Source organism: Accipiter gentilis, chromosome 16 (assembly GCF_929443795.1).
Source record: "Accipiter gentilis chromosome 16, bAccGen1.1, whole genome shotgun sequence".
Classification (NCBI taxonomy): domain Eukaryota; kingdom Metazoa; phylum Chordata; class Aves; order Accipitriformes; family Accipitridae; genus Astur; species Astur gentilis.
In genome coordinates this window covers 30570857-30591436 of record NC_064895.1, presented here as the reverse complement: position 1 = coordinate 30591436, position 20580 = coordinate 30570857, and the positions used below count along the sequence as shown (strand labels likewise).

At 42.1% G+C, this 20580-nt stretch overlaps 1 protein-coding gene across 6 annotated transcripts in view; it reads right to left on the bottom strand.

Annotated features, from left to right (window-relative positions):
• The window catches only part of DTNB (dystrobrevin beta), a 213018-nt gene that overhangs the window by 60442 nt on the left and 131996 nt on the right, over nucleotides 1-20580 (bottom strand). For all 6 annotated transcript variants that reach the window (XM_049818389.1, XM_049818391.1, XM_049818392.1 and 3 more), the window contains 3 exons: nucleotides 11592-11677; nucleotides 9103-9216; nucleotides 4861-4957 (listed from right to left, as the gene is read on the bottom strand). In XM_049818389.1, the coding sequence (XP_049674346.1) occupies nucleotides 4861-4957; nucleotides 9103-9216; nucleotides 11592-11677 (297 nt within the window). The remainder of the gene's footprint in view (nucleotides 1-4860; nucleotides 4958-9102; nucleotides 9217-11591; nucleotides 11678-20580) is intronic.

Here is a 20580-nt window from a genome sequence, read left to right as displayed (position 1 = left end):
CAGCTAAAGGCACTACGTCTATTACAGAAGACTTCAGGAAAAAAAAGAAAGCTAAGCCAACAGCCTGGACGAGGAAAAGAAGATAAAAAATATTGGAAGAAAGTCACTGACGACAGTACTGACAGGTTGTGGCCACTGATCAGCCTAGAGGGACAGGCTGCCTCTTGTGTGCAAGGGGCTCGCTAAAGGCTGGCTGGAGCAGCCAGGAGGACATGAGGTTGACAGCCAAGGGGGAGCCTGACGGTGGCCACCGCAGCAGCCCTGCAGACTCAGAGGCTACAGCATTAAACGAAATTGTGCAACTGTTCTCCGGCATGATCTGCACACGTCCACGCTGTTAAAATGCCTTATCACCCCGATTGGGGTGGCCTTATCCAAACTGCTCCCCAGGAACAGATCTGGGCACCTGATAACCTCCGGATGGTGGTTGGAGATGGTTTGGGAAAGTGCTGGCAGTTCTGACCCAAAGGCATGTCAGTGACCACAGCAAGAGCAGAGCAGGTAGCTGAGTGGCAGTCCAAGGAACGCTGTCCGGCACCAAGGGGCTCACCCGGACAGATACACCCGGGCTCTCACAAGTGCATGGGACGACACAGCAGAAGACACCAATCGCAGCACTCGGGGAAGAGCTGAACAGCCAGAACTTCTCCTTTGGGGAAAATCACCAACAAATTCCCGTAACCAGAACCTCCTAACCGGAGTGTCAACACATGTTGGCAATAAGATGTGGAAGGACACTTGATGCAAAAAACAACCTTAACTCTAAATGGCGACGGCATGGGTAGGTCACTGTGTGGGCTAATAAACATCAGAGCAGGACACTAATCATGGGGTTTTGAATACTTCTGCACTAGCACCCAAAATAGTCAAGGGCCTTTCTCTACTCTGAGGCCAACTATCACAGCATGGCTTGCCATGGGAAAAAAGGATGAACCTCCAGAGAACAACGACGTCCTTCCAAACATAGGCTTTCCTCTCTCTCCTTTTTTTCACAGAGGGAGCTGAGGTACCAAACTTGCAGATAACCAAAGTCAGGTAAGCTGAATCCAGCTCTAAATGGTGAAATGAAGGCAGCATTAAAAATGTAGAAAATACTCCATAAGAAAATGGAAAAAACCATGAAAGCTTAACAGCTGATGTAAATTATAAATGAAAATTTTTGAAGTGCACCAAATGATGAAAGAAGCTAAAACCTCATGGGAACACTTCGTATCTGGCAGGGCACGAAAAACCACCAAAAAGAGACTTTGAAATGAACACAAATCAGAAACAAAACAAAGCCCTGAGGTGGTGTATACTGCTTCTTGATAGTCATGGTAAAATTCTTAATGTGGGAAGAGGAATTAGTATTTCTGTTCTGTGTTTGACTAATAGTACTTTCCCCTTGTAGTTTCTATCAGCAAACAGTGAAGTACTTTCCATTAGTAATGAGAAAAGGTGTTAAAAAGTATCTACTAGAAATAATATTTTTAGATCAACAGGCCTGGGTAGCTTGCAGCTGGGATTCTTAAAATAATTACATCAAGAGTTATATGGTCCTGGGAAAGTAATTTTTAATAGATCTTGGAATACCCAGAACTGGAATGTGCTGTGTTGCACTCATATTCAAAAAAGGAAGGTATGACAACTTAAATAAGCATAAACATCTTACCCTGTCATTAATTTATTCAAAGTAACAGAAATGCTGATACAAGACTCGACTAATAAGTAATATACGAAGCATTATAACTTCATGGAAAAGAGGTCTTGCCAAATAAATCTGATTTTGTTACTTGAATGTGTTACAGGTTTGGCTTCTAAAGGAACTGCAGAGATGTAATATATTTTCATATCTGCAGTTCTGTTGGAGGCCAAACTTGTAATCCGTTGTCATTAACCAGTTAGCACTATACAAAATAAATAAAGCACTTATTACTGACAGCTTTCAAAAAGCACTCACTGGTGCAGAAAGGCACAAAAAGGAAATAGTCATGAAGAGTAATGAAACTCCTCCTGTAACTCTCTGCATAGTGTTGCTAAGAGTCAGAGAAGAATTCAACATACAGTTTGTTTTTTCTCAATTTAAAAAATCATATTCAAAATTGGGAGAAGCCAAAGAAATCAACCATAAAAAGTACTGAAATACAGTATTGTGAGAAGCTCAGAAAAGCTCTACCTGTTTAACTGATTTGAAAAAGAAGATTGAGAAGTGCCTTCACTGAGATGAGTAAGTATCTATGTAGGAAAAAAACAGGAGTGCTAAAGTACTCCTTAATTTAATGGAGGGAGAACCACATGTAGCAAAGCCAATGGGTGCAAAGTGAAGCTAAATACATTAAAACTGAAAATGAGGCATAAATTTTTAACTGTGCAAGCAAATTTGCATTGGCAGTGAATTTCCATTTTTGATTTCTTCAGCTCAAGAACAGATGTCTTTCTGGGAGATGCTTTAATCAAAGAGAAGCTGCCAGGCTCCATAGAAAGCTAAGAAAGGGAAATGCAAAGAACCATATTATGCAACCTGTAGAACCAAATAATTACAACAGTCACGGGCTCATAGGATAATTCAGGTTGGAAGGGACCTCAGGCGGTCTCAATTCCAGCCTCCTACTCAGAACAGGGTCAAGTTAATCTCAGACCAGGTTGCTTAGAGCCCTACCCAGCTGGGTCTTGAACACCTCCAAGGATGGAGACAGCACAACGTCTCTGGGCCCCTGCTCGACCATCCTCATGGGGAAGTAGTTTCTCCTTATATCCAGTCCTATTTGCCCTTATAGTTTTTACACAGTTTTGGGAACTGGGGGAGTTAATGAAAAGATACTAGATTTATAAATGAAAAGTCTAGTAAGAGCCAGCTTCTAAACTAACCTTCTGTATAATGAAGCCTAGAAGATGTCATTAAAGTTTCCGTCAAGCTCATAACTGAACTGCGTGATTCAACTTAACGAATCGGTCCTAGAAACATCAGTTTATCGAAGGCGAGTCAGTTACGGTTCCCGTCCCTCTTCTGCAGTCCTCCTTCCTCCCTCCTGGCTCTCCCCAATTGCAGCACCTGCCACTCGTACTCGTGCTCCCTTCCCTCTGCAGTCCCCTGCGGTATCTGTGCTCTCCTCATCGGTGTGGTACTGACACCGCTACCCTCTGCTGCTCCACACAATGCCACGTTCACGTGTCCAACCAGCCGGGCGAGAGGAAACACGCACTGTTTGGGCACTTGGGAGATGAGAGTACGATGGCCAAGCAGGCAGCAAAGGCGGGCCCGCGGCCCGCCCGCCTGCTGCATCTTGCCTAGCGGGGGGGCCAATCTCTGCAGGTTGCTCTGGAGTCCGCAGGTTCAGAGTAGCGCATCTGAGAAAGATAGTCCACCTGGCCTTCAAGGCTTTCGAGATGGAAGAGGAGACAGTCAGGCTGGCCGGCAGAACAGCCATTCACCCTTATGAGATGACAGCATTTACATCAGCTCCTCTTTGGGAGAATTCATTTGTGAAGGCTTACGAGTGCTTTGAAAATAATGGGGTCTACAGAAAACTCACATCAGAGCTTGTCATCATGTTAAGGCAGATATCCAGACTGATTTTGTTATAAAGAGGCTCCTCAAATGTGTGCAAGAACAATGACGACTGTGGTCACCTGAACCACAAAGAAGCAAACTGTTTCTGATGCAACAGCTTTTTGTACTTTCCTAAATCTGTAATTTGGTTTTGGATGCCCATTTTCAGAGATACCACACTTCACCTTACAAAGGTTTAGGGTCTGAAGAAATCAAGGAGAATTTAGCAAGTGATTGTCTTCAACATTTTTAGAAGACAGACATTAACTGGCTGAACAGGAAAAAAAATACAGCGTGCAGAGCCACTGACTTGAAAAAAAACAACTTCCTAAATATTAATACAAACTGTGTGCTCATCTGCAAAGGGAAACTAAATAAAACAGGCACCTCTGAAGAGTACTCGAACATCGCCTCTTGTGTATATATATATAAATTCCTATTCCAGAATGCAAGCCTAATTCTGAAGAGCAACCGCACTTTACATTTACAGAGGATGTGAATTCATTATCGCTTTCAAGTGCAGACAAGCTCTGAATTTTTCTGGAACTATCAAGATGTGCCTATAGCTAATCTATAAACCCCTGCACTGTTCCTGTCAGTGTCATTGCTGCGATCTCTCCCCCACCTCTATTGCCAATAGTATCTTTGTTGCACCTTGCCTTAGACTAAAACCTCTTTGCTTAAGGACAACATTTTTTCATTCACTTCATAGAGAGGCTCTTGTCCAATTTAAAGAACGGAAAGAATAAACACGTAACAGTATTTCAGACTATAGTCACCAACTATGAGCTCAACTCTAGCAGGACTCTATAAAAAATAATAATGGACTCTCATCAGAAATCCAAACAACAACATATATTATAGATCAGAGTCAATACCATCATACTCTAAAGCAAAAAAACTCCACAGACATTGCAGGGTTAGTGTAAGATTACCTGGTGAAACACAGCACCATGCCACTGGGGAGTCATATTCTGTATTGCAGTACCTATAGTTTCCAGTTTATTTTCCAGTTAAAGTTGGAAGATCTGAATTGGTACCCAGAACAGCATGCAGTTGGTTACCAAACCCAACACTTCTTTAAAGCCTTCTAAATCTTACCAGTTCTTGATATTTTAATCGAAGCAGCAGCATATGAACCTGAAAACCCATTAACCATCTGCACCTCCACACAGAGCCAGTATGGAAATGACATTTTGCAAATTCCTTCTATTCCTCATGAAGTATTTATAATGGTACGACAGAAAAGCAGGAATCTCAGAGCAGCAGTAGTGCATTCCAGACCTGGGGAAGAGAAGGATGCACTGCATTTCTGACAGGAGATGGCTTACTTTGAGCAGTTTCATCAGCCCTTCAAGCTGCACCATCAGTTCTCTTCTGCTTTCTTGAAGTGCAGACATCCTCTGTTCCAATTCATCCTTTCTCTGCCTGTTCAAGTTACATGAAAGAAAGAGTCAGAAAATAAACGTTGGGTATTTCAAAACCACTTCAGGAAATTCATCCGTATAAATGTGTCTTTGATTTTCATCACTCCTCCCTGCTTCCAATTTAAAAAAATAGAGCAAAGCACAGTACAATGACCACGAAATGTATATATAACAACCAAGCTTTTCACTTAAAATCCACAAATCTGCACTCAGCACCTTGGTAGTAGGAAGCCCTTTTCAAAAGCACTGCATTTTGAGAAAAAAAGCCCGCTTTTTCTTCCTTTTAAGAACTCTCTTAACATCAGACCCAGGCATCCTGCAGAGCTTTCAGACAAGCAAGAATGAACTATGGGAGGAAAGACAGAGAAAACAAAAAAAAAAAAAAAAAAGAGGAGAAAAGGCTGCAGATGTTTGGAAAGGAAAAGCTATCACCTGTCTGGATGGAAACTTGGCAGAGCTATTTCTGTCCACCAATGTGACGTATAATCTTTGACATATTTGCTGTACCAGAACCCAGGTAACAAGAAACGGAGATAAGTGACCTTCCCTTTCTTTGGCATCAGAAAACCACTGTATTTCAACACATGCCTATCTGTGAGATATTTAAAGAAATATGAGTTTGGTTTTATTTTATATTTTAAAAACTAAAGAAGTGACTAATATAAGGAAAAATTCAAAGACGAACGTCAATGTGTCAGAAGTTCAGTATCTTATATGATTTAAGAAATGCTGGGCTCCACAAATCCCAATCATAGGTAATGATAAATAACTGTAAGAAAAAAAGAGATTAGAAAGCCTTATTTATTAATCTGTAGTTATTTTTGTGGACATCATAATGTCTGAATCCAAACTTAAAGGCACCACATATTATAGACTGAATTTGTAAATGTCTTAGATTATATCTGTGTTCTCACGTGATATACTATGGATAAATCATTCTGGGAATTTTAATAACCAGGTAATTTTAGAAAAAACATTTTGACATCAGAGTCTGGAAAAGAAACAGGCCATTTATTTAGACTGAATATATCTGTCGAGTATGGCTTGCTTTCATTATGGTGATGGTGAAAATCACATATCATAAGCATACAGTCCAACCAGAAAATTGCTAACACTACGTAACAGAATGAACTTGTTTCTATACTGGTTCTTAAAAGGACAGAAGACTGTGAACTATTAACTATCCTCAGTATTTCTTTCAACATCTTTTTGTATTTTGAAGAATGTGGTTGTTAAATGCTGACACATATCACAAAAATAAGGCAATAAAGAGCAAGATTACACATGCCTGGTCACCTAGAATGTGCTAAAAAACCACCACAGACATAGCTTTATCTGTCTATACGGTCTTTTTTCTCTCTCTAGGTCAGTTCAAAGTCTGTGGCTTTTATTCTATAGTTATGTAATGTAACATTCTGGTTAACAACTACAAATAATGCAAAAATCAACATATTAAATAAGTATAGGTCTCCAAATGCAGTTGTTAATGAAGAAGCAACATCAATGTGTATGTCTGATTTTTGTTGATGCTATTCAATTTCCTTTTCAACGACCTCCAGTGAAGAAAGAGGAGGTACTGTTTGTCAATGACAATGGGTGTTAAATGTTTACAAAAACAAGACAGGACAGCCTCTAGGGACAAATGGAGAGACGCCGTTTGAGCCATATGCCTGGGCCAAACGGGTCCTTGGCACCCGTGTATCAGTGAGCACCCTGCGGAGTTGGGCAGCTGAGCACATCTGCATTCCAGGGCAGGGATCTGTAAGGACGACGGATCCAGCCGTGCTTCTTCCAAGGTTACATTTGCCAGCAGCGTGGTAGAGATGACTCATCTCTACAGGCTGTGTTGTCTGCAGGTTTTTAAACCTGGGACACGTTGATTTTCCATGGATTATCCTTCTCATGCTTTCACAGCCTAAATTCTACACAGCAGCTGAGATCATTTGGTAACGTGCTTACATATACTCAAAGGCAAGGTCATCACATGCTGCTCACAGGCTCGGGGAACGTCTCGTCGTTAGCTGTGACTTTGTGAAGTACTTTCACATCACAGATAACATACTAATTGCGAACTTCCAGTGTGATGCTATGCAGGCAAGACAATTAACATGCACTTTGAATTTATTAATGAGAGTGGTGTTTGGTGGTAAGAAAGGTAACATTACTCCTATCTATAGCACCAGTGAGACTACATATAAGATACTGCAGCCAGTATACTCCAGCCTATATATAGAAGAGATGCAGAGGACTTAGGGAGAGCCCGACAGCAAGCTAAAGGGATAGCTGGAGATTTGGCAAACCTGCTTTATGAAGAAACTGAAGAAGTTCAAGCTACTTACGCAAGATGAGGTTAAGAGGGGAGGGAATCAAAATCTCTAAATACTCACACACAAAGAGGAATTTTGAATAAGACCTTTTTAGCCCAGCAGAAAAAAGCATGGGAAAAGACAAGGTTTGGAAAATGGCACTAGGCTTATAAAGGTTAGAAATAATGGACACACTTTTAGTCCACCAAGCACAGATGCGGCACAGAAATTAACTGACGATCACATTAACAGTATCGGGGGATACTAAAATCTCTAACATGAAAGCTTGAATGTTTGTCTTGCATGGATGCTGTAGCCCCATCGAAAAGGGTTCTGTAGGAGTGCTGCAGGGAGAAATTTTCCCAGCCTGTGTTACATAGAAGGCCAGACTGGACAATCATGATGGCTTCACAGGCTTTACATGTTTAATTCAACTTTTTTTTTCTTTCATAACTCTTCTATTTGCCAGTGGTGTTTATGTATCTGAAGGCCAGAAATGACTACAAAGATAATTCAGGTTTTTTTCTTCAGCAAAATACAGGCCATCTAATTCTTCCTGGTTAGCTCTGTTTTGTTCCCAAAAACCTATATTTCTGGAAAAAACATCTTCAGGAAAGATGTCTAGGGACTGAAAACTCTATCACTGCTCTTGAGATTATTGCCTCACTTTAAAAAGCATCTGCTTTTTTTGTGGTCTGAATGTGGCTGGTTTCCAGTTTAAGCTCTTGATTCTTTCTCTGCTGGGTCAAACAGCACATCAAGTTGCGCCGTGTTCTCTTTTTTCTCCACCTCTTGCATAACATTTGTGGGTATTTTCTGCATCCTCTCTAGTTTTTTAAAAATTAAGAAAAATATACATAGCTATGTAAAGCATAAAGCTAGGAAAATCTATGAGCTATTATTATCATTAGGTAATAGAATGAAAAATATCAGTGAGATACCAAAATGTACTGTAATGTAGCAAATTCTATATGAAAAAGTAAAGAAAGAAGTTGAAAACCTTAGATTTTGCAATATGGGGCTGGATTATACCTCGCAGGCACTGCCTGCAGTTGTAGTAGCTCCATCCCAAGAACAGTGCACTTCATGGAAAACCTTTAAACATTCCTGAGAAGCACAACAACCATGCCATTTCCTAAGCAGGCGGGAAAAGTTTACCCTAACAAATGAAATACAATGCAGTTTGCAAAGAGCTACTACTGCCAAGAGCTTGTATTTCAGAATCTACTTTAGATTACAGATGGCATTTTTGAAGGCTGAGCTCTGAATTAACTAGTAATGGAAGATGAAATAAAATATAGCCAGAGAATGCCCTTGTGACTACCCAAACTATGAAACACTTTATTCTATAACTACTGACATTTTTTCCCTGTCACTTCAAAATACAAACTTAATCAAAGAGGCTTTGAAGATTGTTCTCCAACTTTGGCTGTATGTCTGATTATTTGTAGGTATGAAGTTTTGGAGTTTCACTGACTAATCAAATAACTGACATTTATCTTCAGCTCCACTCCTTGGACAATAAATAATGAGCAGTTAATGTCACTTCTGCTAGTTTTTCTTATCAGTTTCTTCTTTACAGTTTTCTGAACTATACAAATAAAATTCATTTTAAGAGACATTTTTATTTACTTCTAAAGTCACTTTAAAAAAAAGGCAACTTACAATATGCTGTTAGTCTTCAGAATTCAGCAGTTTAAAACAACACTTTAAGGTCATTGAAGATATGCTGACATTACCCTTTCCCCAATAACAGGCAGTGCTGTCTGTGCCACAGAGCAGACCCCATGGGCTGACTGGCCCAAGTACCAAATGCCCGTGAGCTTTAGATATTTCTTACCGTAGAAGCCTGAGTTCAGCCAATAAAGTTGGGTTCTGCTGGGCTTTCTCAGGGGTAGGTTGAGAAGCTTGTTCATGTTCCAGCCTGAGACGCTGAATTTCTTGGAGTATCTCTCTATAGAAATGACATAGGGAATATTAAAGAGGAAAAAGGTCAATCTCTGCACTGCTCTTGAATACTGTTATAGCCCTTCAAGCATTCTTTCTGTCAGTATCCAGCCTAAGTACAACAATTTTGTTCATGTATGACTGGCACAGACTCAAACCCAAGACAGGTGAGTTAGCGCAGTCCTATCAATTGCTGTAATACACACAGGAAAATTTATTACTTAATAAGTATGAAATCACTTATGTGCCATATGCTGGCAACGTCTCTCCAAAACTTTTCATGCAGAATGGGCTTAGAGACTGTTCTAAAAAGAAAAAAGTTCCATTTTCAGCATAATCTGCATCGCACGTGCTGTAGGAAGGGCTCTGAAGTGACACCGCCAACATCCCCAGCTGTGCCAGCACCAGTTAGCTTCCTACTCACTTTTCCAAGGGCTCCTGGCAGGTCAGGAGGAATAAGGAAAGTAACAACTCATAGTAATAGAGACAAACTTGTGAGGACTCACAAAGGGAAGGTGATCAGCCAGCAGCCCAATTAAGGCCACTGTGTTCTGTGTAGCCAGAGGCAAGCGAAGGTAGCACTGATGGCCAAGGACTCTCATTAAAATGGAAATGAAATCCTTCTGAAAGTGAAGATTATAATCCCTAATTCTCACCCCCCCGCCCCCCCCCCCCACTGCTCTTTTTTAAAAACTGCTGAGCTGCTCTCCTTGCAAGGTTTCATACCAGCACTGACTGAGATTTCCCTTATCTGTGATCTCGATGAATAATTTCAAATACCTGCAAGGTCTCTTGGTAGCATACTGAAGCCAAGATGGTGCAAGGATTGAGCTGTTCCTGTGCTCTCCAGGAACTGGTTCTCCTCCAAACTAACCTTAAGAAGTATTTTTACCTGGCATGCTGAGGGTGCCTTGGCAAGGGGCCGTGCAGGCAGCAAGCTCACGCATGCCAGCTGAGGCGCAGCTGGAGCACAGGGAGACCCGAGCATGCTTATGAGGAGAACGCATCATCGGGCACCCGGAGAGGCTCCACAGGTAACCCATGGGCTGCCTGTGCCGTACAACACGTGGGGTTTGCAGCTGCTCAACAGCTTGCTCTTTAGAGCTGTACCCTCTTAGTTTCTCTTAGCCAGAGAAACATGAACTCAAAATGTGAGTGCTGAAGAATCATGCCGGTGAAAATGCAATATTATGATAAAAACAGAGCGATCTCTTCTTAACAGTCCCTCTGAAGCAAGAAGAATCATTGAGAAGGGAGCTTTCAAGGTCACCTAGTCCAACCCCTCCTGCCATGAGCAGGGACATCTTCAACTAGACCAGGTTGCTCAGAGCCCCGTCCAGCCTGACCTTGAATGGTTCCAGGGATGGGGCAGCGACCACCTCTCTGGGCAACCTGGGCCAGTGTCTCACCACCCTCAGCATAAACAATTTCTTCCTTATATCTAGCCTGAATCTCCTCTCTTTTAGTTTAAAACCATCGCCCCTTGTCCTGTCGCTACAGGACCTGCTAAAAAGTCTGTCCCCATCTTTCTTATAAGCCCCCTTTAAGTACTGGAAGGCTGCTGTAAGGTCTCCCCGGAGCCTTCTCTTCTCCAGGCTGAACAACCCCAACTCTCAGCCTGTCCTCATAGCAGAGGTGTTCCAGCCCTCTGACCATTTCTGTGACCTCCTCTGGACCCGCTCCAACAGGTCCATGTCTGTCCTGTGCTGAGGACCCCAGAGCTGGACGCAGGACTCCAGGTGGGGTCTCACCCGATGGGAGCAGAGGGGCAGAATCCCCTCCCTCGACCTGCTGGCCACGCTGCTTGGGATGCAGCCCAGGACACGGTTGGCTTTCTGGGCTGCGAGTGCACATTGCCGGGTCATGTCCAGAAGAAGGAAACCATCTTCTACAGCCCATCTCCTATTTCTTCAGGCCTCCCAGTTTCTTCAGACTGTTTTGTTTTACAGCAAAAGGAAAAAACGCACTCATTCTTCTCAAGCTGAATTTACCACCCCAGCCTTCCAACCAGCTCACTCCACTACATAGCAGCTGATTTATTTTCCTGCTGCCACCTGAATGGCTTACCCTGCTGTGAGAAGTTTGCTGGGTCTGCAGATAGCAATACAAGAAGCAATGCAGCTCCTGACGCTCAGTGCCAGTTAAGATGATCTTAAGATCAGTGAAGAAGATCAACCTGCTCCCTGGGGAATAAGGGCACTGCAGCTGCATCCACCCTAAGCTAATTGGTTAGAGGCAGCTACACCTTTCAACAAAAGATCTAGGAAAACAATCTGGTTAATATAATACAAAAGGTTAAAAACAACAAAGCACAAGGACTGAAGGCTCTTCTCTCCTCAAATGTTGTTCCTGAAACAATACTGATCAAAGCTTGCTTTTTACCTGTTTTTGTTTTCCAGCTCCGCTATCAGCTGTCTTTGTTGTTTATTGGCATCAAAGCTGAAACCCAGGTCTGTTGGTGGGCGAGGCTGGTGGATGAGGAACAGAGAAAAAATTAGACAAAATATTCATTACCTGTTACCACATATGACACAGTCTGGATCCAGCCTCATATTTCCTGAATGCCATGGTATGATACTTACACCCCAGGCTGCAAAACTGTGAAAATATCTGTGCCGAGATGGACTACGGGGGCACACTGAGGTGTGGTTTTTATGGCTGACGTGGTCTGATCTCAGGGTGGGTGGCTGCTGAAAGGGTGACCTGGCTTATCATCCTATCTGTCTGAAGAATTTTATTTGCCTTTTTTTTTTTTTAAGGACCTTCAGAAAAAAATACACCATACCTATCTGTTCTTAAAGCACCGATAGGCTTTCCTGGGAAGAGATGCATGTTACCTTTTATCATAAAGTCTTCTAGTGAAACATTGATCTTCCCATATGTCAGCTAGTGAAGAAAAGTTAGAATAACTTACAGCTTATGAACAGGATTATTCACAGACATTAAATTTAAGCATGGTCACTGCCTCTGGAAAATCTAATTCTTCTCAACCCCTCAAAAGCATCAGCTGAAGTGAGATTTGTGATCCTTGCGTTAGGTACTTTTCACCATCACCATTACTGAGAAAAGGACTAGGCAATTAAACAAGAATCTGTACTTTCTGGGAGAACCTGCTGGCAGCTGGGCTGAGTGGTGAAGAAGCCAGTTATATGAACCAAGAAGAGAGAGAGAAATATTACAAGGTCTTGTACTGATTCAGTGCATTTTTCCAGTGGAATCCTAAGATCCTGCTTAGGAGGTCTAGTACGACTCAAAGCTATCCTTCTGGCCATCAGACACAAGAAGTTGTCCACTCAGAGCTGAGGAGACATCTTTTATCATGGACAGGTCTCCCTGGCTAAGGAATGCCTGATGCACAAGATGGTGTGCAGGGTCTGCTTCTAACACCAGGTCATTATAGCATCACAGAATGGTTGAGTTTGGAAGGCACCACTGGAGTTCATCTACTGAAGCAGGACCACCCAGAGCTGGTTGCCCAGGACTGTGTCCAGACGGCTTCTGAATATCTCCAAGGTGGGAGACCCCACCACCTCCCTGGGCAACCTGTACCTGTGTCACCCTCACACCAAGCAGTGTTTCCCAGTGTTCAGAGGGAACCTCTTGTGTTCCTGTTTGTGCCCATGGCCTCCAGTCCTGGCACTGGGCTCCACTGGGAAGGGCCTGGCTCTGCCCTCTTGGCACTCACCCTGCAGGTATCCCTTCTGTGCTCTGCTTTTGTCTTTTTTCCATCTGATCTCAAGATTGCACAGATTTTCACGACAACGTTTTCAGAAGGACCTCAGATTGGGATCCTGGTTTGAGAAGACACTTTCACAACCATTTTCTGAAACTACTTGGGTAGAAAAACAGAAGCTGGAGGGAAGAGCTTGGTATCCACTTTGGGAGTCTCCTAATGATGTGGAAACTGCCTGTGTAGAAACTTCTTGGTAAGGCAGGTTCCAGGCAAGAAGAAACAAAACAGCTTGGGAGTTAAAATGAACAGTGTGAAAAATAAAAATAAACCAACCCAGAAACTGAAGTGCAGAAACACTGTTCATTGCAGCAGGGTCAGAAAAAACCCCTCTTCTCCCAGGCAGCGGGGAGGAGCTGTCGGTGCGGGGTGGGCTCTGCTCTCACACCAAGGAACAGGCCTGGTGTGGGGGAGGAGTGGGATGGATCTGCCGATACAGCCAGGGCAAAACCCCATCTCTCATCTCTCATCTCATCTTGACAGTCGAGGCTGGGGCACAGCACAGGCAGCAGCACTGCCACCACTCTTTCCATCTTGGGGTGACCTGAACAGTCTCGGTGTACATAACTCTGGATAGGACCTACTGGTCCCCCAAAACAGTGCATCACAAAGTCCAGGTTCCATGGTCTCTCCCTGCATCCTGGTACAATCAGCTATGAGGACAAGTGCACTCTGGGGCTCCATCCGAAGCACATGAACCCTTGTTCTGCTGCAAAGTACGACCCTGCCTATAAAACCACAATCTTGACCTTAATTCCTTTCTTCAGAAATCCTGCCCAAAGCCTGAAATCACCCTCATGACCTAAAGTACTCTCAGGAGCAAAGACAACACTGCAGAGAACTTATTTAGAGCAGACACATCCCTCATGCTGCTCACTTTCAAACATTGCTAGTCAAGAGGTCTTTTGGAAACTGTACCGTGGCTATTTTACATGACAAGTCAATGTTCTATTGCTTCCAAGAGTCTCTTTGATTTTTTAACAACTCAGAATCACAGAGTCGTTGGGGTTGGAAAGGACCTTTTGAGATGGTCTAATCCAAATGCCCTGCTCAAAGCGATGTCAGCTACAGCGGGTTGCTCGGGACATTGTCCAGCTGAGTTTTGAATACCTCCAAGGATGAAGAGTCCACAACCTGTTGGGGTGACCTGTTCCAGTGTTTGAGCACTTAAACCATAAGAAAGTTTTTTTCTTTTGTTTAAATAGAAGTGAGCTAGTGCCCATTGCCTCTTGTCCTTTCATAGGGCACCACTGAAGAGAGTCTGGCTCCATTGTTTTACTTGTCATAATCATATATTAATACAGAAGAAGACCCCCATGAGACTTCTCAAGGCTAAACAACCCCAGAAAAAAAATTCAGGCTGCTGATTCTCCACCAACATCTAAATCTTCCAAGTTCTTAAACTTAAAGGGCACCTGATGCTCAGTCTGAAAATTTGCAAAGGGGATGCCTATGCTCGTGAAATAAAAGCACCAGGCAGAGGCACTGGAATTTGATCACTCATATTGTTAGATACTTAGTATGGCCCCTGCCTTGTTTTTAGCCCAGACTAACTAGCTCTCTCAAGCAATTCTCAGCATGGTTTGGGATTTACCCTAAGCTGAGAACTATCTGCAGCAGGTGGTTTGTATGTTCTGGAGGGTGAGAGCACTCAGTATTATAGATGTGGGCACCAGCAGTTTTTAATGACTGCTATACACAAAGCCTAAGTGTCTTATCTTACACTCAGCTATTGAGAAATAGCACTTTTCACTCACCTAATCTATACTACCATGTGGACTCAGGAGGAGGGATGTCTAAACTCTTGGGTATTCAAAAGTGCCTCAGAGTCACCTGAGACAGCGTTGAGCCTGCTGAAAATACAACAGAGGTACGTGTCTAATTGCTACTGCACTTGTCCAGGAAATATCTGACACCAGTTCTAGATATATCTGACCTTGAATGGGTACTAAGACCCAGCTCCTGTGCCACATTCCCCAACAAACAGGCATCCTGTGAGGCAGCAGGCTCCATCCTTCCTGCCAAAGCCCAGCCACAGGCAGCAGTGGTGGTCAGGAGGCAGCCCTGGGATTCTGGTTCATGCTCTCTGGGTTAGGCTTTATTAAAAAAAAAAAAAAAATCCAATGGTGGTCTAATATTAAAAAACATTAACTCCCCTGGACATGGAATTTACAGCCTTGGGGTAAAAACTCAAATTAGAAAAGAGAAAACAGACCAAAGACAACATAGATGTTTCAAGTAGCCAGGGCACGAGGAAATTCATTAGAGTACTTAGATCTTGATACTTAAATAAACCTCAGGCAATCTCAGAGCTTTTGTGTTAATCTCTGAAAGCACTAAGTTTTATAAGGTGACACTCCAGACGCTAGAAGTGGCTATCCATAAAGCTTACACCTAGAAACAATGTAAGAAGGAACTAACAACTCTTGACCGGTCAGCTTAACCTTAGCTCTTGGGGAAAAAACACAAAATAAGAACACTTGTAAATACTTAGAAGATAGGCTGAGTAATAGGTGTTTTTAAGAACAAATCTTGCCAAAGCAAAGTACTTTTCTTCCATAGTAAAAAATCAAATTCTACGTATAGGAGAGAAACTATTAACACAATACACTGACCCCAGCAATGCTTTTGACATCCTCTTGTGGGGTTTTACAGCTTTTCTCTTAGACTTAGTACCATTCAATATTTTCATTAGTATCATGGATGATGGAATAAAGCATTTATTTCCTACATCTGCAGATTGTGTCACACTGTGGCGAGCTCCTACTGCTTTATAGGACAAGAAAAAATATAAAATATACTAAAATACAAAATTGTTTGAGAAATTGGAGAAATGGTTTGAAAGAACAGGTTGCATTCTATTAAGACAAGCGCAAACTCTCATATTTACTTTCAACATGTCAACTACATAAACACCCAACGGACGAGGCAGCAGTTCTGCAAAAATAGATTTGCAAATTAGTTTAGTTCACAACCCAAACAGGGGTCAATAACCTCATGCTGTTGTGGAGTCCAGGATCGGGTTGTTTGAAGCAGGGCATGCTATACTACAATGCAGGACCTACCCCTGCTCTAACTCAGGTGAACTACTGTTTCCAGCCTGAGCATTGCAATTTTAAAAAAGCTAAGGGTCAACTGGAAAAAGAAAGTGAAGAAGAACGATCAGAGGTCTGTAAATCATGACAATGAGGAAAGACTGAAAAAATGAAGAGAATAAAAGAATGAGAGGAGACAACATAAGAAACTACAAGTATACAACACTTGTTGCAAAGAGGCAAGTAATACATTGCTCTCCATATTCCCTGAGACAGGAGAATGAGTCATGGGCTCAAAATGAGGAAGGAAGCATTATGTTAGGATTCAGGGAAAATTTTTTATTGGTAGATGAACTGACACATCAGAACAAATTTCCTCAGTGGACTCCATCTGGAGTGGACTACATCCACTGAGGTTTTTAAAAAAATAATTTGGATAAGCATCTGCCCAAGAATGGTTTTTGCGCAGCTGAGCGGATGGACCTACAGTGGAAAATGCCTGGAGGTAGGTCCTAGCTGGCCTGTCATGATTCAGAACCAGGGAAGCCACTAAACTGTCAGGGCACTCCAGCTTTGATAATGTGGGTGCAGGCTGCATGTAGTGTGTTTACATTTATACCAATCTATTACTTGCAAAGAAATAAGGTATATGACCAAATACTCGAAAGTGACGGCCAACTTCAATTTTCATACTGCAGAGAGCAATGTCATTTGTTTGGCCATTTCCAGCCTCTGCCAATTCCTTGCTGGTCCCTGTTCTCTTTCAAAGAACGTAAGGGAAAACCTTCCTCTAATCAATAAACAAAGCTAGGTAGCTTTCTTCTCTCTATTTAGATCTAATGTGGAAACATGTCACCTTCTGGTTCCACAGCTGAAACTTTCCCTGAGCATTGTTTCCTGCGGTATGGTAAATAGGAATGTCTCAGAACATTTCACACCCTGCCCCATCCTCCTCCTCCTCCTATCTTTTAAAAAAAGTAATCTTTCCTCTAAAATACCCTCAGAATGTCCTGTAACTCATATTTCTATAAAATCAGAAGATATTAGAGATCTTCACTATTTTCAGCCTTGTGAACTAGATACACAGTTATTTGAATCAACAACTTCCCATCTCTTCTGTTTTGATTGAAGGAATTTTTTCCTTTACCCTTTAAAGCCCCAAAAATCTGACTCCAAGACACCTTTCTGCTCCCATGACTTCTCAAGCTCTTTGATCAGGTTTTCTCTATCACTTTTCCTTTTTTTTTTTAATCATTCTTGTTACCAGCCTTCATTCATATTGCTTTATAAACCTCTAAAGACCTGCGAGAAAAAGCACAGTGTTTCATAGAAACTAACGAAGTAAGTGACCATCACATTCTCAGTAACAAAGGAGTAAGATTAACCAAGAACTCAGATTTTTTTTTTCTTTTTCAGTTCTTTTGTTGATGGGAAGAAATCTTTGTGTTTATGTTGCATTTTCAGGTGGCTTTTCTAGTAGCTCAAGCATTGCTTTTATTTCAGACTGTTTTTTTCCTCCAACTACAAGAGCCCGGTAGTCTTAACACAGCACAAATGTGCAGCATTTGTAGAAAATCTGACATTCTGTGCACAAAAGCACACCTGAGTTCCAAGCATCCACCATGGTAGGCATCTCTATTGACTCCTTCTCAAGAATGGGAAGTCATTTAAGTAACTGAAAATTTCTTATCAGTTACTTTGCTCACAGGATCAGTAGCCTTTATCTTTCCCCGATTGATCGTTGATCAATAATCGCCCAAGTTCCTTTACAACCTAGCCATGAGATGTAACTATTTTCTCTGTGACAGGCAAGGATCTTGCTGGAGCCTGCATAAAAATATAACAACATAATGAAAGAGTTTACAATGTACACCTGGATTTGAAAAAATTTGTTGCTAACTTTCTCAAGCCTAGATGATTGCAGGCTCTTTTATGGAGTAGACAGTTTAACGAACCCTGGTTCATTTTTTGCAGCCATCTCAGGATGCCCTTACTCCTCTGAAGATATCAGATTTCATGGGTGAAAGGAAGTATTACTCAGGGTAAAGGTATTCTGAAGAATGACTGAGAAGCTGGTGGACAAGGTGTGGGACCTCTTGTTGATCTAAGGGTTTCAAATTAAATTCATATGGATATTGCACTACCTCTTGTGGATGCGAGTATTTCAAATGCATCTTCTAAATATGACTATTAGGAGACAATTATAAAGTATGAGGTATCATTCAAATGTGTGGATACTGTTCTGGGCTTCAGGTTGGACATTGGTAGGACAGCCTGTATTTCTTTAGTGAGTGAACTCCTCTGGAACACATGGAATGAAACCTAACTGTAGTCGCTGCTCTCATTTCTGCCCAGCATTTTATTAACACCAAATTCTTACTGTCATCACCTTTGGAAGAGTTTTGGGTGTATGGTATAGGATTGCAATGGCAAATGCTATTCTTCTTGTAAATTCAGGGAGACAGAATTAATTAGAGCATTTGCATGCTACTATTTACTTTGATGAGAGGTATCTCTCCTCTCTGTGAAGTTACACGTGGTTCTTAAAACTTCTGCACTTAAAAAAAACCCCAACCCAAACCATTTGTTTACTGTTCAGCACTCTTACGTTTGCACTCCACCATACTGGACAGGTATGAACGACTTGTGCCTTCCAAGATTTATTACTGTAATTTCTTTCTTTAAAGAGCCTAGCAGGTTCAGCTCCCTACCTGCTCAGCAGCACTGAACACCAGGGACATATCCCCTTTCTACTCAACTCCTGCAAAGGCTTTCTACTACAAAAGAGCAAAAAAGACCTGGTGGGAGTCAACAGCATAAGATGTAACGCCTTCAAAATTACTACAACACCCCCCTCGCCCCCATTTTTGCATGTGCATGAGAAATTGAACAGAGTTTACATTATTTTGTCCTCCGTACCTTTCCTTCACAGTAAGGAGTAAGTATCTCAGGAAGAGAATAGTCCTAACTATTATGGCATAGAAGCAATGTGGAGATCCTTACTTGGCCCTATGGGATGCAGCTCCCAATTTTCTGACAGTAATGTAGCATGACCAAACCCCAAAACATCACAGATCCCTGCAGAAACAACCTATAGAGTATATGCAGGGAAAAGGATTTTGAAGTATGGTGGAGCTTGAAAAGAAAAAAGACTTTTTGACAGTGAATTGTAACATAGGTCTCTCATTTTATACCAAACAGCAGCAAGACCAAAGCTGAAGCTTTTTGAGCTGAAGACTAATATTTTAAAAGTTAAAATGTTAAAAAAAGTTTAAAAGCTAAGCAAACTCTCCAACACAGCTGAAGGTATGACTACCATTCTCTTCTGCTTTCCTGGTGCTCAGCAGGAATGCTGAAGCCTCAACAGTTCTGAGAAGATCATCCAAATGGTAAGCCCCATTTTCTCTCAGCAAGAAAATTCCTAAGGTGATGATCATAAAATCTACTGAATATCCTTAATATCACATAGGAACAGTAAAACCTTATAGCACTGTAATTCAGTTTTCCTATTAATAGGCCATTAAACTTGAGAGAGAGACATGCTGGAACTTCAAGTCATAGAATCATAGAATATCTCAAGTTGGAAGGGACCCGTAAGGATCATTGAGTCCAACACCCTGTCAGACTGGTATCTGTAATAAGCAGCATTCAGACCTCACCTACAGTATACCTTTTGTGGGTGACAGAAGAGGATTTAACAACAGTGTTTAATCAAGCCCCCAAAAGCCAGTTTGGCAAGCCATTGCACTCCTCTACCACCCCGATTTGGAAGAAACTGCCAAAGAACAGTAAAGCTTGCGTCTCATGGGCATCAGATTCCAGGTCCCTTGGTGCAAGGACCTCATGGTGTGATGGAAAGTCTGAACCAGTACTTCTCCTGCCCATCACTGTGGTATCACAGTGTTCTTTATGATCAACAAAGAAGAAGAGGAAACAAATAACAAAAATGGTTCATATAACTGGTATATCCAGAAGAAGAAGAAATGATCCAAGAACCAAGCTGCAAGTTTATCCTGAAAACATGTACAACAGGAAATCTGGTTTACTTCTTCTTTCTTTATTTAAAAAAACTATTTATTAAATAATGCCTAACACCTAAAAGAAAAGCTACATGAAGGGAATATTACAGATATTATTTAGGTTGTAGGTAGCTTTAACAAGATGAGATCACGATAGGCTTTTAGCAGTGCTTAATGTTGCGGGAAGAAGAGTAACCACACACTGTTTTCAAAAAAAAGCAACGTGGGCAAGAACCTAATTATTGTAACTCATCCACATAACTCAACCTAATTATCCACTCATCCATAACTGAGTATTATCTCATATTTATTGGGTGCTCGTGCTTTTCCTAGCAGCAAGGCTGCACAGGTCAGCAGAATCCTGCCAAGAGTGCAGGGTCCCTGTGGACCTCTGCCCCTGCCGAGTGCCACAGGCTGCTGCCTGCCGTGGTGGGTCACTCTCCATCAGAAGTCCATCAGGAAGCAGCAGGCCCATCTGGCTCACAGACCAGATACCGCCCTGTGCTTGTACCAGTCAACCTGCCCAGGTGTATCAGCAGAAATGGGGGAGGATCTGGGAGTGTGCTAACAGCAGAAAACGGGGGGGA